The sequence below is a fragment of the Mesoplodon densirostris genome, chromosome 11, assembly GCF_025265405.1.
Source record: "Mesoplodon densirostris isolate mMesDen1 chromosome 11, mMesDen1 primary haplotype, whole genome shotgun sequence".
Classification (NCBI taxonomy): Eukaryota; Metazoa; Chordata; class Mammalia; order Artiodactyla; family Ziphiidae; genus Mesoplodon; species Mesoplodon densirostris.
The window spans coordinates 6,701,105-6,727,675 of NC_082671.1; the positions used below are offsets into that span (position 1 = coordinate 6,701,105).

At 49.9% G+C, this 26,571-nt stretch overlaps 1 protein-coding gene across 1 annotated transcript; it reads left to right on the forward strand.

Annotated features, from left to right (window-relative positions):
* Nucleotides 1–1,730: 1,730 nt before the first annotated feature.
* On the forward strand, nucleotides 1,731–3,551 carry KCNA5 (potassium voltage-gated channel subfamily A member 5). Its single transcript, XM_060112810.1, has one exon. The coding sequence runs from the start codon at nucleotides 1,731–1,733 to the stop codon at nucleotides 3,549–3,551; it is 1,821 nt and encodes a 606-aa protein (XP_059968793.1).
* Nucleotides 3,552–26,571: the final 23,020 nt, after the last annotated feature.

The following is a 26,571-nucleotide window of genomic DNA, read 5'->3' on the forward strand; positions in this document are numbered from 1 at the left end:
GGTGTCATTTTAGCCATCCTCCTGCCTCCTGCAGGAAGGAACTGAAGCTGTTAGGCCAGATGATGGGGGCAGGGAGCCTCTGTATCCTTGTATCGGAAAGGGGGTCACAGATTTCTACAGAGGACCGGGGTGGAGGGAACAGGGGTCCAAACTCTGCTTGTGTGGGTTTAAATCCCAGCTTCGCCACTTTCTACCTGTGTGACCTTGAGCAAGTTAGTCAATCTCATTTTCCTCATCTGTTAAAATGAGGATAATAATATTAAGGCTTCCCTGGTGGCGCAGTGGTTGAGGGTCTGTCTGCCGATGCAGGGGACGCGGGTTCGTGCCCCGGTCCAGGAGGATCCCACGTGCCGCGGAGCGGCTGGGCCCGTGAGCCATGGCCGCTGGGCCTGCGCGTCTGGAGCCTGTGCTCCGCAACGGGAGAGGCCACGACAGTGAGAGGCCCGCGTACCGCAAAAAAAAAAAAAAAAAAAGATTTGTGAAGTGCTGAGAATAGGCCTGGTACAGCAGAAGGGCAAAGTGAGTACTGGTTTTTATTCTACTCCTGAGAATTCTCCAGCCCTGGGGACTCCACAAGCTCCCGGGCACCCTCTCCTTAAGCAGCGCCACCCTCCTCCCTACCCACACCTCCCTGCGGTCCCCAGCTCCCAGCTTCACCGGGCTAAAGGGCTCCACCAGGATCTCCTTCTCCCTCCTCTCCTTCCCTGTCCGTGGTTTCTACAAATGAGATACGTGGAGAGAGCAGAGAGGTTGTGTGTCGCAGGAATATGAAGGCAGACGGCGAATCACCAGACACAGCTGCCTGCCTGGGGCTGCCGGGCTGGGTCTGCCCAGCTGACCACCGCTGTCTGTGCTGGGAATCAGGGCTTTCCCAAGGCTAAGGGCAGGGAGATGCTGTACATTTTCAGCCAGTTACCTTTTGACGAAAATGTATGTAGGGAGATGGGAAGAGAGATGCTTCTCCATTGGTCTGGAGATATACACATACACGTATTGCTTTTTCAAGGCCCATAGCTCTGCCCCGCCCCCTCCTGTTTGTAATTCTTCCTAAAGGAGAGAGAACCCTCATTCCTCCAAAGGAGAAATGTAAAAGGGACTGTCTTCTCTCACACTCCGACTCATCTCGAAGTCTCATCCCTCCAACCCAAGATAATTCATTTCCCCTAGAGTCCACTCGGCGTTCAGCGGGTTCCCAGGTGAACTGAAATCCAGAGCTTTTCTCATCTGGTTGCCCTGGGAGCTTCAGCGCGCTCTCGGTACAACCTGTCCCCCCATCCTCTCCCCTCCCTCCCTCCCTCCCTCCCTTCCCAGGCTTCCTCCCAGGCTGCGCCCAGCTCAGCCCCTCCCTCCCTCGCCGGGGGCCCCAGCTGCGCCCTCCGGGGAGGCACCCGCGGCCTCCGGGCCCCGAGGGGAGGCGGGGGGAGGAGGGGAGGGCAGGAGGCGGGGAACTGCGCGGGGTGGAGGCCAAGCCTGGCGGCTGGAGGTTGCATCTGTTGGAAGGCGGCTTTTGGCTGCTTGGTAACGGGCTGCCAGACCCGAGAGAGGCAGAGAGCAGGGCAGAGGCTTCCTGACGTCAGGACCGAACGAGGAGAACGCGCCAGCCCCCCAGTCCGCCCCACAGCTGGGCCGGCCGCTGGTGGGAGAGGAGCCCGGCGCGGGGCGCCCAGCAGGGTGAGAGGGGGCGCCGGAGCCGGTCCGCAGGGGCGCAGCATGCCCCCCGCCCCCGGGCCATGGAGGTCGCTCTGGTGCCCCCGGAGAACGGCGGTGCCATGACCATCAGGGGAGGAGAGGAGGTCCGGGCCACAGAGGGAGAGCTACGCTGCCCCCCGACGGCTGCGCTCAGCGATGGACTCAAGGAGCCAGCGCCAAGGGATCGCGGCGGCGCCGAGAGGGGCGCGGACCGCGGCGGCGCCGAAAGGGGCGCGGACCCCGGAGGCCGGCCGGTGCCCCCGGTGCCCCAGGAGCTGCCCCGGGCTAGACGGCTGCCTCCGGAGGACGAGGAGGGAGAAGGCGACCCCGCTCTGGGCGTGGCGGAGGACCAGATGCTGGGCTCAGGGTCCCTCCATCACCAGCGCATCCTCATCAACATCTCCGGGCTGCGCTTCGAGACGCAGCTGGGCACCCTGGCGCAGTTCCCCGACACGCTCCTGGGAGACCCCGCCAAGCGCCTGCGCTACTTCGACCCGCTGAGGAACGAGTACTTCTTCGACCGCAACCGGCCCAGCTTCGACGGCATCCTCTACTACTACCAGTCGGGGGGCCGGCTGCGGAGGCCGGTCAACGTCTCCCTGGACGTGTTCACAGACGAGATCCGCTTCTACCAGTTGGGGGACGAGGCCATGGAGCGCTTCCGAGAGGACGAGGGCTTCATCAAGGAGGAGGAGAAGCCCCTGCCCCGCAACGAGTTCCAGCGCCAAGTGTGGCTGATTTTCGAGTACCCCGAGAGCTCGGGGCCCGCCCGGGGCATCGCCATCGTCTCGGTCCTGGTCATCCTCATCTCCATCATCACCTTCTGCTTGGAGACCCTGCCTGAGTTCAGGGATGAACGGGAGCTGCTGCGCCATCCCCCGGTGCCCCAGCAGCCCCCTGAGCCCCACAGGGGGGCAAATGGCAGCGGGGAAGCAACGCCTCCCTCTGGCCCGACAGCGGCGCCTCTCCTGCCCAGGACCCTGGCTGACCCCTTCTTCATCGTGGAGACCACGTGTGTCATCTGGTTCACCTTCGAGCTGCTGGTGCGCTTCTCCGCCTGCCCCAGCAAGGCCGAGTTCTCGCGAAATATCATGAACATCATCGACGTGGTGGCCATCTTCCCCTACTTCATCACCCTGGGCACCGAGCTGGTGCAGCAGCAGCCGGGGGGAGGCGGCGGCCAGAACGGGCAGCAGGCCATGTCCCTGGCCATCCTCAGAGTGATCCGCCTGGTCCGGGTGTTCCGCATCTTCAAGCTGTCCCGCCACTCCAAGGGGCTGCAGATCCTGGGCAAGACCCTGCAGGCCTCCATGCGGGAGCTGGGCCTGCTTATCTTCTTCCTCTTCATCGGAGTCATCCTCTTCTCCAGCGCCGTCTACTTCGCAGAGGCCGACAACCAGGAGACCCACTTCTCCAGCATCCCGGATGCCTTCTGGTGGGCCGTCGTCACCATGACCACGGTGGGCTACGGAGACATGAGGCCCGTCACCGTGGGGGGCAAGATCGTGGGCTCGCTGTGTGCCATCGCCGGGGTCCTCACCATCGCCCTGCCCGTGCCCGTCATCGTCTCCAACTTCAACTACTTCTACCACCGGGAGACGGACCATGAAGAGCAGGCAGCCCTTAAGGAAGAGCAGGGCAGCCAGAGCCAGGGGGCAGGACCGGCCAGCGGAGGCCAGCGGAAGGCCAGCTGGAGCAAGGCGTCCCTCTGCAAGGCTGCGGGGTCCCTGGAGAATGCGGATGGATCTCAAAGGGGCAGCTGCCCCCTGGAGAGGTGTAACCTCAAGGCCAAGAGCAATGTGGATTTGCGGAGATCCCTGTACGCCCTCTGCCTGGACACCAGCCGGGAAACGGATCTGTAAGGGAGGCCCAGGCAGACAGCTGGCCGTGGCCCGGGGACAGCGGAGGCCTCCTGACCCTGGGGATCTACTTTATGCCTCAGAGTATTTCAAGCCCACACTGTAACCTACGTCTGTCCCTCTTCTCCCACTGCCCCCCCACCGCCACCTTGATCCCCTCATTTCCCCTCTTCTTTCCATGACACCCAGGGTCGCCTATTTTTAAAAAGTACCACATTCCGTGACGCAGGAGCTGTTGAAATGGTGAGCACTGTGAGATGGATGTATCTGTCGCCAGTTTCCTATACCCAGCAGCGGGATAACCCAAACAAAAATGACTGTAAATAGCCCAGATCCCCAGAGGTTTTGTAACCCACCCCCCAACCAATGTCCCTGCGTTCCAAATTTTCTTTACATATGATTATATTTGTGTATAGGGGAAAATATTATTTTTATGGCTGGCAAGTGGATTTTTGTACAGTAGTTCAGATGGAGATATTTTGGATATATTTTCAAGACATATGTTGTATTTATGGCAGAGAAGGTTATTGTGATGTTCTCCTGTGATACTTATATTAGAGCCAGAGACCCTGGTCCGGTTTTTCTGGTTCCTGTGTCTGCAAGCCTCTCTCTTTCTTGAGATGTAGTGTCGGTGCTTTGTGTCTAGGGCAGGGAATGCTCTGGAAGAAAGGCAAGTCTAACTTTTTCTGTGCGCCTTAAACAATGCTTGCAACTTTCTTCAAAAAGCATTTTAATGATGTTGGAGGAAGGCTTCTGATAATTCATTCTCTTGATTTTCATCCCAGGAAATAAAATGTTACTTGTTTGAGGCAAGTGTTAGTTTTTCTACAGCTGATGTATCTTTGGAAATTAAAAAAAAAAAAAAACTCTGTCCCTTGCTGTTTCTGGTTCTGGAGTCAGAGCAAACCCCGCCTTGACTGGGGTAGAAAACTTGGAAAGCTCATGATTTGATCATCAACAACTCTTTGCTGAGTACCAACCCCCCCACCCCACCCGGTACCTTGAAGATAGAGGGGTGAATTCTCTTTGTCTCAGGTTGTCAGGACACAGGCACGCCTGGGTGGCCTTAGATCCAGCCATCAGCATGGAGTGTGGATGGAGCTGAAAAGCAAAGGATGACCAGACCCTCCTCGCTCCCTCCACCCCCCACCCCCGCAGTCCCGCTGTGGTCTCCTGGGGCTGGGTTTCCCAGCCTTGCTCTGCAGGCTTTAAGCCCTTCTTAACATGGTTCTCAGCAGCTCAGAGGAACAACCCTGGTTCTCCCAGATACGAAACCTGTCGGCAAAAGGGCAGCCCTGGTGTGAAAATCACAGAGAAAGGCGGCAGCGTCTTCTTACTATCCTACCCACCCCCTAAACTGTGGTGCAGCCGAGAAGGATGCTTTGCCTTTGTGATGGCGGAGGTGTCCAGAGGATGGAAGGATTTGCTTGTCCACATTAAAGGCTGGTTTCTACAGATTGTAACCTTGCCCCGAGTAATCCCTAAACTCAGAACAAATCCCTTTGTTCCCTTGTCGCTGGATGATTCTGGCAAAACATCACAGTAGGTGTAACACTGGCTGCAGTGTCTCTCTGGGGGGAGTTAGCTCTCCGCGATGGGCTCCCGATTCCTGCTGTTGCTTTTTCTGCTGAATAATCCAAAGACTGGTGGTTTGGCATCCTCACCAGGTTGGGCTGGTGGTCCACAACCACATGGTTCCCACGACAACAATGAGTTTGATGGCTAGTTCTAGGGTACATCCAGGTGTGCGGTGGCGGAGGGAGGGAGGATCTAGGAAATTGATGTCTGGGGATTGTGGATTTCAGTGAGATGCCGTCGCAGGCATAAAAGCCACCATCCGTGACTGCCCAGAATCATTTCCAGTGGGGAACTGTGAACAGCACATCTGAGGAGGAAACAGAAGGATTGTGCCTGCAGGGCTCTGTTGTTTTTCATTACACACCGGAAGTAAAGGAAGGAGAGCAGAGACAAGTTGTTTGTTTATAATTTACAATCTGCCTAAAAGCGGGGCATCTTGCCAAAGCTCTCCTCCACACCGTCTCACTGCCAAGCCCTCTAAGGCTGTGAAGCGAACGCTTGTGGTTTAACGCACCCCTCTGCTGGCTGGGACTGGGGGTGGGCACGACTCAGGCTCCACCCTCCCTTGAAGATAAGGGAGCACCTTTGCCCTGAAGGTCATTTCCTTTAGGCTTGAGCAGCAAAGAGAGAACTGCACCTGCCCAGGTCTTAGATGTGTCCAGGTGCCTTACAGGTGTTGGTTCAAATAGACTGACTGCCTCTTTAGAACGTCCAGTAACGGGTACCAGTTTATACACAGCCTCAGGGATGAAGTGGCGGGAATGAGATCGTTAGTGTCTCTGTTTTGTGTGGGAGGAGGGGGCGCTGCCCTGCAGGTTTACAAAGGGGATCAAGGTGGTTCCAGAGGGACTCCAGTCCCCAGCTGCAGCTTCCCATCCTGGAGGCCAGTGGTATCTGTCCTGGGGTGCTGGGAGGGCACCCAAAGGCAGTGCAGGTATTTCAATCTCTCTGCCTTCTCAGTGCACCTGCTGCTATGATTCTGGCAATGGCCCGCTGTTTCACTCCAGCCCTCCCAGTGGTTTCTCTCTTCCCATGATTGGCAGAAAAGGGGGACGAATGTCAAGTCTTTCACCCAGGTCACCTGAGGCAAGGGTCCCCTTCCTGTCCTCTCTCCCCCTCCCGTTTGCTGCTGTCATTGACTTTCTTTCCTGAGGAAACTAGATCAAGTGGCTCCAGCCAAACCTTTATCCAGATGTTCCTTCTGGGCTCCCACAGCAAGAAACCATCCCTGGGTTTATAATCTACCAGCTTTGGCGACCTCCACGCAGAGGGCAGACATGCACTGGTGAGGTGTGTCTACGTAAGGACAGCTGCTCTCCTGCAGAGAGCATGTGGACCCCGGCTTTTCACCACCTACTTTTTCTTCTCCTGCCCATATGCTCACTGAACCCTGAGCAAGGCTAGGTTCAGAAAGAAAAGTCTTGTCACGTGCTTGAAAGCCCCAGCTCCCTGATCCGCCCTGCCCGGGAGGCTCCCCGGAGGGAAAATGAAACAAAGGACCAGCCCTGGAGGAATCTTCCCGTAGGACTGGGCTGTGACTTATTCGTGTGTTAGTGATAGGAGCACTTCCAGGTTTGGAGGGGATGGGACACAGTGTTTCTCTCGGCGTGGAGAGTCCCCTCCAGACATGGCAGGACGAGCACAGTGAGTGTGACCCTGGGATGCTGTCCCCTGGCGCTGACCTCAGCAGCGCATATCTGCTCAGCAGCTGCTCAGTGGGCTGGGGATATCGGGACACATATTAAGATGCTCTCTCTGCCCTCATATGCTTCCAGTCCCATTGGGGAAGCAATCAGTGTACAACAACTCAAATCCTGAAGGACAGTGTGCGATCAAGTGCCTTGTAGGGGATTCCAAAATGAAGTGGGATGGGTCAGGCGGGGGAGGGCGAGGAGAAATAGAGAAAGAGAAGCTTCTGGAGACCGTGAAGGGTAGCTGGGTAGAGAGGAGGGATGGGGTCCAGGGTTACAGGCTGATGCCTCTCCCCAGGACTCCAGTAGGAGTCCTGAGTTTATCAATGGCAGGGGGGGGACTCAGCAGTTATTTAGGGCAGGGGTTGGCAAAAGCTCTGAGAAGAGCCATATAGTAAATATTTTAGGCTTCGTAGGCCATGAGGCAAAACTGAAGCTGTTATTGTAGGTATTTATATAACCACTGAAAATGTAGTCACTTAAACATGTTAGAACCAGCCTTCGCTCGAGAGCTGTGCATCCCTGTCAGAACCATTTATCCAGTCATAGGGAGGCTGCCTCCTGGGCATCCAGTCACGCCTGGGAAGCTCTGACCTGGCTCCCTGATTGGATTTTACTCCACTGAACTTGCATTTCTTGCAAATACCACCCCTGGCTTAAGAAGGGGATCTGAGGCTGGGATTTCCTAGACCAGGGAAGTATTTATGAGGACGATGGAGCTTATTTCTACCTCCTATGAAAATTAGATTTTTCTAGATGGCTGTGAGACAGGCTGCTTTATTTCTAGGAAGGAGGAATAAAATGCCCAACTGGAGATTCTGCCCAGGGCTCTGGGCAGTGGGGTTCTCCCCCAGAGGCTGGAGGAAGTGGGTCCAGGTGGCCAGAGGATGGCCTCCTTCTCCTTTTGGGCCTAAGTCTTTTCCTGGACGTGACATCACATTGGGGGCCTTGAGGATGCCCTTGCCCTCTCACTCTTCAGCTGGCTCTTCTCTGGCTGTAGAGATGGGCCTGGGCTGGCAGGGCCCCTCACAGTGTGTGTGGTGGGAAGATGTGAATCAGCTCCAGCCCACAGGCCTCCAGACAGAATAAGATGCTTGCAACCTTCCCTTTTAATTGGCCGGTGTCTTCTAATGTCAAACTTTGCACCAAGCAATGTTTCAGCTGGAAGGAGCGTTGCAGATAATCTGGTTGGTCCACATTTTACAGATGAGCAGGCAGAATCCCAGAGGGAAGAGGCCCCTTACCCAAGGTCACCATACTTAAAGTCAACTGGGACTGGAATAGTCTCCCCCGAGCCCTAGGCTGGATTTCTCTCTGTGGTCCACTCTGCTTCCTCTGCATCAAACTGTCCCCATTCTCATTAAAGCTGCCTGACCTTCCCTCCGCCCACCCCATGGCCACCCCACTTCCCAAGGCACGTTCCTGCCAGATCAGTTCATTTGTATCAAGTTTGCCTGTGAGGGCTGCCTCCTGGGTGCTTGTGAAACCCTGACCTGTCTCCTCTGATTTGATTAGACTCAACTCAACCTGTGTTTCTTGAGAATGTCAAGGCAATACAAGCCATGGAGATCCAGCACCGTGATGGCCTGGTGCCCACATGCAAGCAACTCACTGTCTAGGAGGAAAACAGAAACCTTTATAATCCAGTGTCCTGAATACCCTCATTCATTCATTTCTCCATTCATTCAACAAATATTTATTTGACATTATTTACTATGAGGCAGACGCCTTGCTAAGGTGCTGAGGCTAACTGGCAGGGATCTCCCCTGCTTGGTTTCTCAGGTTAGTGAGGAGAACCAACCATCAAGGAAGCAAATGAATTAAGAGATCACTTAAAAAAAATTTTATTGGCGTAGAGTTGCTTTACAATGTTGTGTTAGTTTCTGCTGTACAGCAAAGTGAATCAGTTCTACGTATACATATATGCCCTCTTCCTTGGATTTCCTTCCCATTTAGGTCACCACAGAGCACTGAGTATCACTTTTATTTATTTATTTTTTTTGCGGTACGCGGGCCTCTCACTGTTGTGGCCTCTCCGCGTTGCGGAGCACAGGCTCCGGACGCGCAGACTCAGTGGCCATGGCTCACGGGCCCAGCCGCTCCGCGGCATGTGGGATCCTCCTGGATCAGGGCACGAACCCGCGTCGCCTGCATCGGCAAGGGGACTCTCAACCACTGCGCCACCAGGGAAGCCCGAGTATCACTTTTAAATAGAGGTAAGAGCCAAGGAGGAAATGAGCAGATTGTAACTGGGGGATGGATGTGCTCCTTTAGAGAAGGGTGATGTGTACTGGAGGCAGAAGAATACAGGAAATGAGGTGAAGAGTGGGGAACAGGGACGTGAGGAACCTGGGGGCACTAGGAGGGTGTGTGTGTTTTCCTGCACAAGCAGAGGGCTGGTGGAGACAGGTACTGGGGTGGGATGGCGGGGAAGCCAAGGCCCCCTGGAGCTCCAGATGGCCTGTAAATCCCAGCATCACCCCAGGGGCCACTCACCGCTTTGGGGCAGGAAGCTGGCCCTGCCCTCCAGGTGGCACCCCCAAAAGAGACGCAGCAGACAATGTCACCAAGCAAAGCACAACGCGGATTCCTGCTGCAAGGCTGACGATGGGTTCCAATCTGATTTTTTTAAATTGTAGAGGGTAAGTAAAGGCCCTCAGATGCTCCTTTGATTATTTGGCCAATGAGCAGGAGATCCCGGCAGATTTTCTGAGCCGTTGCCAAAAATCCAGCCGGAGCCATCGGGGCTGAGAGGCAAGAGGTGGGAGCGGGGAGGCAAAAAGCCCTGGAGGCTAGAGCTTCTAGGGGACGATTCTAAGACGAGGAACAGGAACTGAAAAATCTAAGAGGGGCTGAGGTGGGTCCGGAAGAAAGCCTGGTGGGAAAGCTGAACGTCTGCATGCAAAGCCTGTCATTGCCTGGAAGTTCAGAATGAAACTCCACATGCACCTGGATAGTGACCTTGGCTTGGACCCCACGAGCAGCTCCTCTGTGGTTCTTTCAGGGCTGAAGAACCTCGGAGGACAGCGGCTTCCCCCTTCAGCCTACATACATTCCTCACCCCTTCCAGGTAGGCACCGGTTCTTTCTTGCATGTGTGGGAGCCCCTCCTTTGGGGGACACGGAGAGACATGGGCTAAGGACCTGGAAGTAAGTGCTGCCCACCCGGGAGGTGTGCTCAGGGCCTCCCTCCTCTCACCCTGTGCTCTGTGTACTCTCCTGCGTGACGTCTGTGCCCAGGAGGAGTCACTTCTGCCTCCTACAGGTGTCTGGCATCTGCTGGCACAAGCTAGCCAGTCTTGGGTACAGTGGTGGGGACAGAAAGGAGACCGATTCTGCCCTCAGGACACTCAGAGACTAATGTGGTCAGGCGACACCTGCCTGTACACGAGGAGACACGTGCAAGAATGCAAGACTCATAATAGGGACTTCCCTGGTGGCACAGTGGTTAAGAATCCGTCTGCCAACCCAGGGGACATGGGTTCGAGCCCTGGTCTGGGAAGATCTCCCATGCCACGGAGCAGCTAGGCCCGTGAGCCACAACTACTGAGCCCGCAAGCTGCAACTATTGAAGCCTGTGCACCTGGAGCACGTGCTCCACAACAACAGAAGCCACCACAATGAGAAGCCTGGGCACCGCAACGAAGATTAGCCCCTGCTCGCTGCAACTAGAGAAAGCCCACGTGCAGTAATGAAGACCCAACGCAGCTAAAAATAAATTAATTAATCAATTAAAAAAAAGGAATCATAACAAACAAAACTAAAAATAAAGCCCAAGAACCAGCTTGAAGTATCCCTGGGAAATGTGATTGTGCGTAAAGGTGTGGGGGGTGTTGATCTAAGCCCAGGGGAGTTATTTGGGCTGGGACTCCTGGGAGAAGTGATCTCAGAAGCAGAGTGAAGGAGAGAGAACATTTAAAAAAAATTTTATTGGAGTCTAGTTGATTTACAATGTTGTGTTAGTTTCAGGTGCACAGCAAAGTGAATCCGTTATACATATACATATATCTACTCATTTGGAGATTCTTTTCCCATATAGGTCATTACAGAGTACTGAGTAGAGTTCTCTGTGCTATACGGTAGGTTCTTATTAGTTATCTATTTTATATATAGTCATGTGTATATGTCAGTCCCAGTCTCCCAATTTTTCCCTCCCCCGCCCTGGTAACCATAAGGTTGTTTTCTACGTGAGAACATCATTTAATGCTTATTAATCTACATCTTCCCCGTTGTCCATCCTCCTGCCCCGGGAGCCCTCCCGTCAACTCCCGCAGCCCTCTTCTGTCACTCATCGCTGTGTCCCTTGAGTGTCTCAGGTTGGGAGGTGGCCGGCTCACAGCACACGGTGTCTTGTGCCTCGCTGGCTGTCAGCTCCTGCATGTGGCCTTTGATACAGGTCAAACCCACGTGATCCCACAGTGAGACTCGACAGTGACCTTGCTGCACCCTGAGTTTTACATGGAATGAATGAGCTTTGCCTTTTTTTCTTAAGTCTTCAGTTTTACCGTGATTGGTCTCCTGACACATCTGAAGGCTGCTTTTAGGCGTCTTCGGCTTCTTATTCTGATGATCCTATAAATCCTGTTTCAACACAGATCTATTCTTTGGGAACTTCTGAGTGCTTGACTGCGACACTATTGTAGTGTCGTGTTTATCAGCAATTTCCAAATCACTGTGATAATAAAACTGAAGATGTAGACAGCAGCTTTGCTCCAAAGAGTGCAAACTGCCGTCCCTGTGGCATGTTCTGTAAACAACTGAGATGACTCGAACATGAATGGCTACCTCTTGGCGATCCATGCCAATTACAGGAAACACACAGAAGATGCCCATGTATGCCTGTGTTCTTTCCTCCCCAGCTGCCAGCCGATGAAACTTCCTATTCCTGCAACACTTTGCATTTTTAAATGAACGTCCCTTAGGAAGTGGAAGCGAGTGGTCGCAATTGTGCTTTGGTGGCCAAGGCACCTCGCTGCAAGGACGAATTTCTCACAGAACCTCCAGGTTGGACCGCTGACGGTAGTTTACGCTTCTGTTCCTCTCTCCATAGTGTACACGTTGTTATTACATTATTGTTTATTGTTCTTCTCTAGTTGTAGTGAGTCACCTGTACATCCCACATCATTTCCACATCCGTTTGAAATTGTCTGAGATGGCAAAGCCACCTCCTCCTCACCCTTCTGTGTTCCTTTCACTCTCTGCCTCTGGTCCACCCTACCTAAACTTCCCAATTAATCTCCCCAGAAGACAAGCCATATGGTCAGGTCATTCCTAGGCTCCTAAACAGAATAAGGCCAGTCCCTTTAGCCTGACTTCTGAAGTCCTCCATCATATGATGTTAACCCTTCCTTTCCAGCCCTTTCTTTGTCTACCTTATCCACCCCCGAAGACACCTACGCTTCGTAGCTACGCTGGCCAGACTCATGGCTGCAGCTGACCCCACTGGCGTGCCTTCCCACCGGTCATCCTCTTGGTTGGAACGGGTGACTTATTTTCACCCATTGAAATCCTGCCCATCCTTCAATGCACACCTCAGTATCTGCTCCTCAAAGGGCCACCCTCAGTCCGTCCAGTCCAAAGCCTTGTCCCTTTCTCCCGTGCTCTTATCATAAACACATCTTGCCCCAACATGGTAGTTGTTTCCCTACCTCTGGCCCATCGCATTTCAAACTCTTCCTCCACATCAGGAATTGGCTGGTCTGTCATCTTCCTAATCATCTCAGTGTCTAAAATCGAGCCTGGAATACAGCTGGCACTCAGTGTCAAGGCTGTTTGGACTGAACTGATCCTCTTTGATTATTTGCCTGGACCATGGAATTAGGTCCCAGGCCTCCCAAGCTGCTGGACATACAAGCTGGCGTCATTATCTCCATGTGTGATGTGTTGATGAGGCATCTGCTTCCGGTAGGGAGCTGGGTTAAACCCATGGCCAGCGGTTTGGACGTGCAATCAAATACAATCCCTCTGGGCCTCCCACATGGGTTGTGGTAGAGCAATCCTTGATACAGACACTTTCAGGCATCTAGGAAGATGCAGGACTTGGTTGGACATTGCCCTGCCTTCACTCACCTGTGTGTAGTCCAGGTGAGTGATCACGTGGTGGATTTCATGTGAGCTGGGACTCCTAGCAGTAGGAGGGTGAGGGTGAGGATTCAGGGGAGTGTTTCGGGGACCAGGAAAGAGCCAGGGAGGGAACAGACAGAGGATGAGCTGAGGGCTACAGGTGGAAAACTGGGAAAATTGTCACTCTGGGTCAAAAGATGTTGGTGAGGATAGGGTGACAATACATCACATCTGCCAGGAACATGCAGTGTATACCTGTGGTTGGTCAACAAATTCTTTTGATTGTTTCTGACACTCCATCCCCCTCACTCCCCAAATGTCCCAGTTTGGAAGATGAATTGAGTGGTCACCCAAGCGGAGGTAGGAGTGGTAGGGGACAGTCTCACTCTCCATCATTCTCTGCTGTCATTTTCAGGGGGACCCCTGGGTCACCAGGTTGGTTGACCTGCAGCAGTGGCGCCTGCAGGGCCTGGGGCAATGAGGCCACCAGGAATTTTCTGAGCCCCCAGATGCAAGGTGTTGTGCTAGACACTGATGTTCAGGCACCTGTAAGACATTAGGGGGCCCTGTGTGGCATTTAATCCACATCCTCAACCCCAGTCCCATGTAATAGAGTTCTCCAACCCCTGGCCCAGGACTGGGTAAAATCTTTAGAAGTTCTAAGCAGAGAAAAGAGCATGATGCTCCCCCATATGTAATTCAAAATAAAAACAAGACTAACTGAAGCATAAATATAAGAAAGCCCCCATACTTGCTAATATTTTCTTTGATGCTTCTACTGAAATTTCGTGTCAAGTTATTTAAAAAAAAAAAGTTTGTGATGCCCCCCTGTTGAGCTGGTGCCCTCAGCTCAGGTTGACTCTTCTTTTTGGGTAACCAGGACCCTCCCCATGCGCCCCCTTGGCCACATCCCGGGGCCCAGTCATGGGCACAGGCAGTTCTGTCTGGGTGGCTTTTCCGAGTGGGAAATGGTTCCAGATGTTGACAGCTGGAGGCCACCAAGGCAGACTTGGGCTTCCCCACAGCCACACAGAGGCCTTCGTTCTGCAGCTTTGAAGGGGCTGCTTTGATGTCACCCCCAGCAAGGCATGGTTGGTTGCATCTTTTCTGGGAAAATGCCAAGAGGCGAAGCTGAGGATTAAGTCTCTGCTGTGAATTAGTGATCTCCCCTTCCTGACACTGGGCCTGGACCACTCTCATGCTGTGAGCAGCAGAGGGGGTTTATAGAGTGTGGACACTGAATTTCAGAGATGGAAGGGACTATTTCTCTGAAATAAAGGAACAGTGATAGGATCATAGTGAAAAGTGTACATTAATGAGACAGTTGAAGTGTATGAATAGAGTATGTGCATGGGGTCCAACTCTGAACTCCTCAGACATTTTTAAAGCAAATGTATATGTCACAGACCTTCTGACACATACATAAATATTTAAAGAGGTCATCTTGGAGAAGACCACGCACGTCACCAGAAGATGCTGCCTTTGCTCAAAACATTTTGGAGTTCTCCTTTGGGAACACATTCAGACCCAGTTCTTGGAGTTGACAGAGATCCTCTCATCAAATGGCAAGTTCCCACTGAAACTGAAGTGACTGGCAGTCACTCACACTTTAGCATGAACTAGTTAAATCAAATGCAACTTAGCTCTAACCTGACCATCTAGGAAATGGGAGTTTAAGCAGAAGGTTGTGGGGAGAGGATAACTTGGGTCCTCTAGGGAGCAGCTGGGGGGTGGGCTGTGCCCCAGGAGGTTGAAGAAAGAAGGGCTGGGATGCAGGGACGGAGGGTGGGGGAGGGCTAGGAGGGCATAAAGAGGAGCCTTGGGGCCAGCACATGAGGAGGCATGGAGGCAGTCAAGTGTTTGGTTAAGGGAGAGGTTTGGAGGCAGGTAGACCTGAGTTAGAATCCTAGTTATGTCATTGGCTATGTGACCAAGTGCAAGTGATGCCTTTCTAAATGGCTTATGATAGAACAGTTTTTTTCCAACCATAAAATAAATTAAATAAATAAACAAAAAAATAAATAATAATAGATAAATAAATAAAATAGTTATTTCCAACCATAAAATGGGAATAATAACAAGGCTTTCTTTCAGAGTTGTCAAAAGGCAAATGTAATAAAGTACATAGATATTGGTTAGGAAGAAAACCCTCAATAAAGGTCAGTTATCATTATTATTCTTATGTAGGCTTCTAGGAGAGAGCTTAGAACAAGCCTGCCCCTTTCAAGTGGGAGCACCATCAAATTTATTTTGGCAACATGTATTGAGCTCTAATAGCTCCCTGCCGTGCCAGAGCTATGAGATGTAAAAAGATGAACCGGGGGGAATTATTTGCCCACAGTCTACTGGGTAGCCCAAAGTAAGCACATCAATGACAAAATCAGATGTAGGAATCAGGTGTTCGAGATGGATCTGGAGGATGGAGGAGATTTACACGGGTCGGGGAAAAGGGATGCTCCACGGGCAGGATCGGGGTCTGGGAGTGGACCAGTCAGTGCTGCAGAGTGGGAACGAAACCGCCCCATCCTAGCGTACAGGAAGCCCCAAATGTACTACTTGCGTCTCACCTTATCTCAGCCCAGGTCCATGTCCAGTGCAGGTCTGAGAACTGGGCTTGCTATCGACCGTCCCGGAGCAGTGTGCTTTACAGGTCAATATCATAATCAGTTTATAGTTATTCAGACACAGCTTTAAAAAATCTACCAGTTCACAAACGTTTCTTGTGAGCTACACAGGAAGAAGAAGAAGAAAAAAGCCATTTCTTTTACTATTTGATTTGCCCAGCCTCAGAAACTAAACCCCTCTCAGACTGCCTCTTGTCTGGGACAGGAAGCTATTTGCTTGGATAGTGAAAAAGGCGTTAACATTTGACTGCAACAATGTCCCATGCGCAACTTAATATTCAGATTCCAGTGATTCAAAGCCTAAGCACCTAGCCTCCACCTCTGCATCCCTGCTGGAAATAAGATCCTTCCGAATTTATTAATTCCCCCCATGTTTCCCCTTTGGTAAGGGTAACAGTAAGATTGGTTTCAAGATCTGTTTCTGTTTTGTAAAAAAGTTCATTTGTATCATATACACACTACTATATATAAAATTGTATCACATACACACTACTATATATAAAATTGTATTATATGCACACTACTATATATAAAATATCCATTGTATCATATACACACTACTATATATAAAATAGATAACCAACAAGGACCTACTGTATGGCACAGGGAAATCTACTCAATTTTCTGTAATAACCTATATGGGAAGAGGATCTGAAAAAGAATGGATATATATATAGCCATTCACAACAACACTGTAACAAGACACTGTAAATCAACTATACTCCAATAAAAATTAAAAAAAAAAAAGATCCCTCTGAGATCTCAGATCAGGTAGAGGAGCATTCATTCATTCATTCATTGATGCCTGCAGGCATGACAGCCTAGGAGACCAGGTGGTCTGGAAGTAGAATGCGAGGGCTTGCTTTCTAGCTGAAGCCAATTTTCTGTATAAACCTCTTTGTGTTTGTCATGTGGGGATAATAGGACCTTCCTCCTATGGTGGTTGTGAGAATCAAATGAAGTATCGCACGGTGAGTACTTAGCACGTGGCCCGGCAGGTGGTAGATTGTGAGTCATGGTACCCGTCGTGGTTGTTCAGCCTCTTCTATGTGTCAGGCACGGTGCTCAGCGCCATGAGAGAAGCAGAACCTAAGCAGGAGGCATAGATGGTTACGTAGTGGGCAGCAGCTCTGAATTCATTCCCATGTCCTTTCCTTTTCCCAGGGTTTATGGGCAGGTCCCCCACTGGAGGGGATTTTTAATCCCTTACATCTTAGCCTTTTTTTTTTTTTTTTTGCGGTACGCGGGCCTCTCACTGCTGTGGCCTGTCCCGTTGCGGAGCACAGGCTCCGGACGTGCAGGCTCAGCGGCCATGACTCACGGGCCCAGCCGCTCCGCGGCATGTGGGATCTTCCCGGACCGGGGCACGAACCCGTGTCCCCTGCCTCGGCAGGCGGACTCTCAACCACTGCGCCACCCGGGAAGCCCCATCTTAGCCCTTTAGACAGACTAGTCCTGCCACCTCTTCAGCAATCCCGTCTTCCTATCATACCTAATTTCCTTCACGGCACTTACCATTTTCTTAGAATACTTGTTGGCTTGCTCACTGCTTCTTTCTCCTACTGGAATGTGAACGCTAGGAGAACCAGGACCTCATCTGGCTCACTGACGTCCTGTATCCCAGGCGCACAGCAGTGTTGAATAAATGTCTATTGGCTGATGGACTCCTGAACGAAGCCCAGCAGGTCTTGGGTGGTGCAGATCGCACAGAATGACTAGATTTAAGCTGTTCCTTGAGGACAGCGGTCGTATTTTCTTCTGTTACCTTTCTTGGCCCCCACAGAGTTCTGGGCACACAGTGGAGCCTAATAAATACTTGTTGGTGGATTGGTTAAATCAATAGCAACAAGAGAGGTACCTGGATGGGGTAATGAGTCTTGAAGACAAGAATTATGGGTCTTAAAGACCAAAAAAATAGGAAATTATTTTTAGTGTAGGGGAGTTTTTTTTCATTGTGCTATGTTAGGACCAGGAGATTTATAGTCGATTTTACTGTTTATAAGTTTAAAAATATGGTATGTGAGCTTCTGCAAGAAAGCTGGAGGTTTCACAAGTTTCCATTGCTCTGAAACAGAGGTGACTTCCAGCCACACTGGCATCCACCCTAGAGCCTACGTGACATTTTACAAATCATTTATCAGCGCTGAGGTCCCCAGAGCTTGCTCTGCCATTCTCCAAGATGCTGGCTGGCACCTCGGACAGGGGAAGCCAGGATGTGTTTTGACAACCAAGTGGTCTCCTTAGCAAGCTGATGGTGTCCTCAGGCAGCTCAGCAGAGAAAGCTTTGGCTTTCCAACGAGGATGGTGACTCTCAAGGGGCTTCCTCTCTCAGAAGCACATGCTGAGTTCATCCTCAGACTGTTATTTGGATTTGTCCGGGCTCTGTGAAGCCAGCTTGTCCGTTTGAGTGCAGAGCAGGCTCAGGCCTCTCCACGTTGCTATTTTACTGAAGAAAAGTCAGTGAACTTAGAGCACAAAGCCCCAGAGACCACAGGAAATAGGTTCTGAATCCTTTCCAAGAACACAGAAGCGAGCTAAGCACCGTGGGGAGGGGATGAACAGTGAAGACAAAGGTCCGAGTGCAGCGTCAACTTTACTGCTCATTGCTACTTGCTGAGCACCTACTGTGTGCCATGTTCCCTGGGGGACATTTTATAACATGACCCTCAATCGCAGAAATAACCTTGCCAGGTTGTAGAGCCAATGAAATTTAGAGAAACCACACAGCTAAGAATTGGCACAGCTGGATTTGAACTTGCCCTCTCTGCCTCCAGACCGAGGTCTCTTTCCGCCTGGCCAGCTGGTAAGGCTGTCCGGGGTTGACCGTGGAGGAGTGAAGACCCATTTTGGTAGGGGTCAAGGTAGAATAAGGGAGAGGCAATTTAAAGGCAAACACTGGATTCGAAGACTAGGAAAGGAGGGGCCACGTCAGGGTAGGGTAGAGCTCAGTAGCAGGAAGGGGACATCCTGCCAGCAAAAACCTGCAGGTACGTATGCGGCGTAGGCACAGGAAAGAGAAGGACAGACCACTTGGCTTGAGCAGAAAGTTTCTGAGCCTTGGAGAGGGTTTGTGGGAATCCTTGGAGCCAAACTGAGAGACAAGTTGAGGAGGGGCGGTTGTGGCCTTTGCATAGCAGGTGGGGTTTGGAACTGATCTTATACTTCAAGGGAGGGCCGCTGTGCAGGTGTTCAAGAGGGAGAATTCACCTGAGGAAAGTGGTATTTTAGGAGGATTGGTGAGAATGTCTCGGGAGATCTGGGGCCAGGAAAAACCAGCCATGAGGTTTTTCAAGGGCAGAGATGTGAGAAAGCTCCTGTGTCCCATTAGCTGCTCTGAGAAAGAGTTCCCTCCCTCTCTGCTCACCTCCATTTCAGCACAGCTGCTGACGTCCTCCCAAAATAGCCGAGGCATTCCTGCCCTTCCCAGGGGTGCTGGTCAGCTCTCGCTGGGCCTGTGGCTGACCCCCTCAGGCCACGGGCCCCACTATGTCTAAGGTGGCCCAGCCATGCTGGGCCTCACAGAGCCAAACATGACATTGTCCTGAGCCCGAGGGAAGCCTGCCAATGTACTGCCATCACGGGGGTTGGGGGAGGGGAATACATCTTTTGCTCTCTTGCTAAAAATGCTACTGAGCACTGTAGAAACAACTGGATGCCGTAGAACACAGTTTATTGCCCTTGTCCCACTGGGGAAGGATGGCAAGATGGTACTTCTTGTTTCTAATGGGAGACCAACATCCCATGTTCCGTAACATCACACTCATCTTTTGCTAGAAAATCGTCAATAAAGTACAGGCAAAATGTCATGATTTTTCTCCCCCTACAGTGTAGTCAGGGCTCCTGGCAAAGACAGAGTTACTTTTACCAAGAAAGAAGGTGCCCGTTCCCTGATTGTGGGTTGCTACAAGCACACCAGACTCAGGTGACACACAGCAGGTAGGAGTGTGGTGCATGGGAATGGGGGCAGGGGAGGGAGGAGTCTGGGCCATCTGCTTCCCTGTTCTCTCCACATCAGAGAGATGGCTTCAGCCTCTGAAAACTGTGCCCAGGGGATCAGGCGACATGGAGTGGGGTCAGGAGTTCATGCAACTAGAGAACCATAGGATCAGAGAGTATCAGAGCTGGATGGGGTCCAGCAATAGCAGTGGTTCTCAGATTTCAGGATGTATAAGAGTGACCTGGGATGCTTCCAAAAATCCAGATTCGTGAGAACGCCCGCCCCAGGGCTTCTGACTTCATAGGTCTGAGGAGTCTGCATTATTTATTGGGACTCTTTGTTGTAAGCGACGGGAAACACTGCTTGTATGATTTAAGCAGAAAAGGAGCTTGTAGAGAGAACACTTGTGCACGTGGAGCTGAGGGAAGCTGCTCAGGCAGAAGCGCCCCTGAGGATGCAAACTCTGGCAAAGCAAAGGAGGAGGGAGGACCTCCTAGAGACGGTTACCTGGTCCACCTGATGGCCAAGCATCAACCCCACATGAGGGGACTTGCGGGCGGTCACATGCTCTGTGCTCCTTCAGAGGGTCTTTTCTCAGATCTCTTTGTCACCAGCCTTCTGATTTGGGCCATTCTAGGTCCTTGACTATGAGGCCCAACTCCTGTCCATTTCCTTTTGTAGTCTTTCATTTCAGATGATCTCCCCTTCCAGGAAAAATAGACAATCATTGGTCCATTCACTAGAGAGAGGTTTCGTGTTACACACTTGGGATGTTTTTTTGATCCCTTTAATTAGCTCTGACGCTTATGCAATGTCACTGTGGGCTATTGTATGTTCAATACTTACAATAGCTCTGGAAGATTGGTGTCCTATTAGCATTCCCACTTCACAGATAAGGAAGCTGAAACCCAGAGAGGTTGAGTCACATGCCCAAGATACACAGCAAGTGATGGCCCACCTGGAATTTAGCCCAGTCATTCTGGCTTCAAAGTCTGTGCTCTCCTAACCACTGTACTTCACCTGGACTCTCCTTCACTGGAAGAGATCTGAGTTTGTGATATATGATAAATCTCAATCCATCAGATGTGGAAGTTTTGTTTTGTTTTGTTTTGATAAAATGGACTTTGGGATGCCCACTGAATCTCTTTTGATCCTAGATACCTATGATGAGTTATCCATTGCCAGAGATCCCCGTGGTTTACATCCTGATTCCATCAACAATCTCATTGTGTTATGGTAACCATGCCTTTGTCTTTAGTTATAAGTTCATTATCTCTAGATATAGCCCATAGTTTCATTGAACAATTATAGTTAGAATACCTTTTTTGTCTTAACTCTCAAAACTGTCTCCTTGGATAAGTGTAAGGGAATCGCACTTCATCTGTGTCTTGCAAAGGACAAAATCAAAGTCATCTCTCAGCCACCCACCATCGATAAGCAGGCTGTAGTTAGCTAGTATCTACTGAGCATTTGTGTTTCCCAGAGGCTGAAATGGTCACATATATTAGCTCATGTAGCCCCGAAAACAGCCCTATGGAGCAGGTACTACTATTATCGCCATTCAGGCCCATACAATGAACAGGATGGGGACATTTGCTGAAGGTCTCATAGGAAGCAAGTGGTCTAGCCAGGATTTACAGCCAGGCAGCCTCGCTCCAGAGCTGATCCTTCTTGCCAGAGCTTAAGCTCATTCTCTCCTGCGATGTCAGCAGAGAAGATTAATTCATCCATTCAACAAATATTTATTGAGTGCCTACTCTTTGCCAGGTAAGGAAAACTGAATGGTCTCTGACTTCAAGCAGCATGGCCTAATGGGAAGAAAGACACTGATCAAATAACAGTACACATCTACGTGAAACTGTATGTGTGAAAGAGCACTAAAGGACATGTCTACCATGTCAGGTGAGTGCATCACAGGATGATTTTACCTCATCAGGTAGGTCGGAGCTGGAGCCCGAAATTAGAAGGGCCCTTATTAAAAAGGACCTGCCTATTTGTACCCACAGCTGCTAAGGACTCAGTGATGAAACCCCAGCTTTGGGAGCCTTGAGTGGAAGGAAGGAAGAAAGAAGAAACAGGAGAGGATGCTTCTTCTTATAGCCCTCCAGGCAGCCCCTCTTCCTTGCTCTCTCACCTGATGCTTTTTCCAGCCCTGAGGTTGAGCTCCTGAGGGCAGGAAAGCAGCTGGGCCTTCCAGAGGTCACCCTGAAAGTGCACTCTTTGCCAGGATGACAACACAGCATCAGCATCCATTCTTGAAAAGAGTCAGCCACATCAGTCACATCCGATTCTCTGGGGAGAGCAATGGGCATCAGGCATGCAGACCTCAAGGGAGCTGGGAGCTTCGTGGCAGGTCCTAGACAGATGGACATGGTCCTTCTTCTCTGTTTGCCAGGTGTGTCTTCTGTGGTGAAGTGAGGACAAGCATGGACCCTGATGCCTCATCACTTCCAGAGACTGATGTGAGTGTCACCACATTTGTTCATGGGGGAGCTTTGGAAACTCAGGGGCCACACAGGTGATTTCCAAAGCATTTTACCACGTGTGTACTAATTTGGGGGAGGATGGAGAGAGCTTCTCTCTCTGTCACCTCGAACACCCTTGATGGAGGAGGTATTCTAAGTCTTTGAGTCCTTCAGCTCAAGCCCAGCTGACATCTCAGGGCTCAGGGGCCCAGAAAATGGGGAGATTTCATTCATGTAAAGCCAGTGGAAGAAAGGAGGCTGATCAACCCAAACCAACAAATTCCCAGAGGGGCAAAGAAACATGGAGGAAAAAGAGAAAGCAGATGGAGGTGTGATGGGAGACAGATAGTTCTCAGAGTTGTAGGGAGAGGAGGTGAGAAGTAACGTGGGGTCGTCACCGTAAGTGCCCCCCCTCTGCTCACTGTCCCCACACTTCATAAACGAGCCACTTCACCAAGTCCAAGTGTGAGATTACTCGGGGGACAGGCTGTCAGCCTCTCCAAGATCAGGGCCAGGACTGATAACCAAGGCAGGATGCCGGGAGTTCAGGGCTGGCCAGATAGTCAGCTTCCAGTTTATCAAGCCCAGGGGATGACACTTTCTTCTGGACCTGCCAGCCAGAGTGGTTCCACTGCCCTAAGACTATCTTTTGAACAACCAGATTGTAAAAAACTAAAAATGATGAGGAGCTGATCAGTACAGAGTGCCTCCCCTTAAGAGAGACCTGATTAGAATAGATGGAAACTTCTGTTCAGAGTTAAGATGCTGCAGGAATGGGGCACAGTTGAATTAGTCCCACACCTGGAGCCAGCAGACAAAAGTGCAAATCCCAGCTTTCCTGCTTACTAACTGGCATCTTTACGTGGTCCCTTAAACTGTGTGGCTCTCCAATCCCTTGGTTTTAAAACGGAGCTAATGCTATCTGCCCTGCAGGGTTGTGAATATTTCATAAATGACATATTTTGGATGCAAGCACTTTTAAAAACTATAAAATACTTTGCAGATAAAAAGGATTACTTCCAGTAACCTGAAAATCAATGAAGTAAAAACAGTAAGTGGACTGTGTTTATGTACCCTATCTTGTGACAAATCCAGAGCTCCTTGGCACATTGTATTCCACACAAATGGCGCCTTTCGGAGCACACAGTGAATGATGTTTCTTGTAGCAGCTTCAGCGGTGCCAAGTCAGGTGGAAGGAGGTGAGATTTACATGAAAAGCATTTTGGTTCACGATTCCAGTCTCTGTGCCATGAAGCTATGAGATCAGCAAAACGTTCAAATGAAGCTCGCATCAGTAAGAATAGGTTAGAGTATGCTGCAGTAACAAGATAACCCTCAAATCCCACAAGCTTAAAGCACAAAGCTTTATTTCTTACTCATATTATGTGGCCATAATGGGATAGCAGGGACTTTGCTCATTCTAGTCACTCAGAGACCAAGGGTGACAATACAGCTCCATCTTTTTTTTAAAAATAATTTTATTGTAGTATTAGTTGATTTACAATGTTTTGTTAGTTTCTGCTGTACGGAAAAGTAATTCAATTATATATATATGTATATACATATATATATATATACATATGTATATACACACATACATTCTGTTTCATATTCTTTTCCATTATGGTTTATCACAGGATATTGAATACAGCTCCGTGTGCTATACAGTAGGACCTTGTTGTTTATCCATCCTATATACAAGAGCTTGCATCTGCTAACCCCAAACTCCCACCTCATCCCTCCTCCAGCTCTCTGCCCCTTGGCAACCACAAGTCCATCCTCTATGTCTGTGAGTCTGTTTCTGTTTCATAGATAAGCTCAGTATTTTAGATTCTGAACATATTTTAAACACATGATATCATAGGGTATTTGTCTTTCTCTGTCTGACTTATTTCACTTAGTATGATAATCTCTAGTTCCATCCATGTTGCTGAAAATGACATGATTTCATTCTTTTTTTATGGCCGAGTAATATTCCATTGTATATGTACCACATCTTTATCCATTCATCTGTCAATGGACATTTAAGTTGCTTCCATTTCTTGACTACTGTGAAAAGTGCTGCTATGAACATAGGGATGCAAGTATCTTTTCAGATTAGAGTTTTGTCTGGATACATGCCAGGAATGGGATTGCTGGATCATATGGCAACTCTATTTTTAGTTTTTTGAGGAGCCTCCATATGGTTCTCCATAGTGTCTTCACCAATTTACATTCCCACCAACAGTGTAGGAGGATTCCCTTTTCTGATAGAGATTTCTAAAAAATTATTTATTTATTTTTGGCTGCATTGCGTCTTCTTTGCAGTGCGTGGGCTTCTCATCGTGGTGGCTTCTCTTGTTGCGGAGCACAGGCTCTAGGTGCATGGGCTTCAGTAGTTGTGGCACTCAGGCTCAGTAGTTGTGGCATATAGGCTTAGTTGCTCCACGGCATGTGGGATCTTCCTGAACCAGGGCTGGAACCCATGTCCCCTGCATTGGCAGGCGGATTCTTAACCACTGCACCACCAAGGAAGTCCTGAGATTTTTAAAGTAGAGAAAATGGCTGGTGGGTTATAGAAAGTTCATTCTTATGTTTTCTTCAAGCCATTCCGTCATTACTTGTTTGCTCTTTGACAAGTTCCCATCTGAATAGTGGCTGAGAGGGTTGAGTCTTCCAAATATGTAAGGCTTGATGTGCTTCCAATGGGGTTCAGGGCACACAACCTCAAAATATAGCCCCTTGGTGTGCTGAGTATCTTAAGCTGAAGGAGTTTGCGCAAAATGCAGAAGCAGGAAGATCACTCTGACCTCTCCCTCTTCTCCCTCCTCCCCTGAAATGGGTCATAAATCTCCCATTTGAAGGATGCCCTCCTTGTACCAGGAGGAGGGAAGGGTTTCTTATCAACGGAGATGGAATTTGGGGCCAAGGAATCAGCATAAACAAATCTTGTTAAACTCATCTCTTCCCGTTACTTCTTTACCATTTGCTACCCAAGTCCAAACTCCTCTTTTGGTCAATTTTTTACAATTTTTTTTGTTTCTTTGCCTAGAAACTTCCTTTTCTGGTTACTTCTTTGGGTCTTCATTCTCTTGAGAAGGCTCCCATGGACATGTAAAAATTCCATTAAAGTTTTTATGTTTTTCTCCTGTTAATCTGTCTTCATCAGGTTAATTTTCAGATCCAGCCAAGGACCCTAAGAGGTTCAAGGAAAACTTTCCCTCCTCTACACTTCCCTGGAGGTTTGGGCGTCAAATCACCTGCTGAAGCTGCATTTTAGGTGCTCAGAACTCAAAGTTCATGGGTGAGAAAATGGGACGTGTGCACAGTGGACTGAAAATCCCACCATCAAACGCCATTTAAAGAGGGGGGCCAGGAGGGTTGGAAGGCAGCACAGCAAATACCAGCGAGATCTTTTTTTGTGAGTTGTTCATATACTTGAGTCTTAAATTGGTCAAATCCTATTTCCTGCCTTAGTTTTCTTTGTCTATAAAATGTGGAGATGTGGCCTTCTCCAACTACCAGAGATGGTATGAAGATAAAAACACATTTAAGAGTTGAAATCTCTGAGGTCTTTCAAAGGAAGCGAACTATGGAAATTCGATATATCCTCCTCACTATCATGGGACTCGTGTGACTTTAAATTTAGAGGGAAAGAGTCTGGGTTTATGTCTCATCCTGTTACTTGAACAGATTGTTTAATCGCTCTGAGCTTAGTTTGCAGACCTCAAAGTGACGTGGCAGGGAACCTCTTCTTTCCTGTGGTACTCATCTTAGGGACATGTGCTGAGGACCAAAAGAAGGCGGCTCTGTAGAAGTCTTCATAAACCTCAGGTTTTTTCTAATCTGAGTTAGTGCTTTGTCCTTGTCTCCCTGACTCTTTGTGCCTCTGGGGAGTGAGCTCTGGAAGACTCAGGCAGTGACAGGGGAACATGGGGTGACAGTTCCCAGGAAGGCACTATTTTGGTGGTGGGCCTGGCTCTTCCCGCTGATTGTGGCAGGTGTGAGGATATGGGCAGAGGCTTTATCTCTTGAGCCCTGACCTGCAGTGTGATTCTTCTGGCCGCCCGTCTCACACTCTCTGGTGTCTGGCCTCATGAGCAGGGGGACATCAGGGGTCAAGTGGGCCTTGTGGAGCCAGAGGCCACCTCCTGTAGGTGATAGGACCTACACAGCAAGAGGCCAATGGCTGAGCTGGGAACGAGGATCACAGAGCCAATGGGACAGAGACCTAAGCTTCCTGATCCAGACCCTTCCAGCAGCTTGGAACAGCGGATTTGTCTTTTGGTGATGTTTTTATAAAACACACAGTGCTTCTATTATATGGTGTTAATAATAGATTGTACTGATAATGTAATTGTTTGACAAATGACCCCTTTTTCATCCCTCAAACACATTTTAAAATTGCATGCCTTTCCATTTTCTCTAAGATCAGGAATAAGACAAGGATGCCCACTCTCACCACTATTATTCAACATAGTTTTGGAAGTCGTAGCCATGGCAATCAGAGAAGAAAAAGAAATAAAAGGAATACAAATTGGAAAAGAAGTAAAACTGTCACTGTTTGCAGATGACATGATATATATATAGAGAATTCTAAAGATGCCACCAGAAAACTACTAGAGCTAATCAATGAATTTGGTAAAATTTCAGGATACAAAATTAATGCACAGAAATCTCTTGCATT

What these genes read in the sequence shown, in the direction of transcription:
- KCNA5 (XM_060112810.1), top strand. Translation starts at nt 1,731, where the DNA reads ATGGAGGTCGCTCTGGTGCCCCCGGAGAACGGCGGTGCCATGACCATC.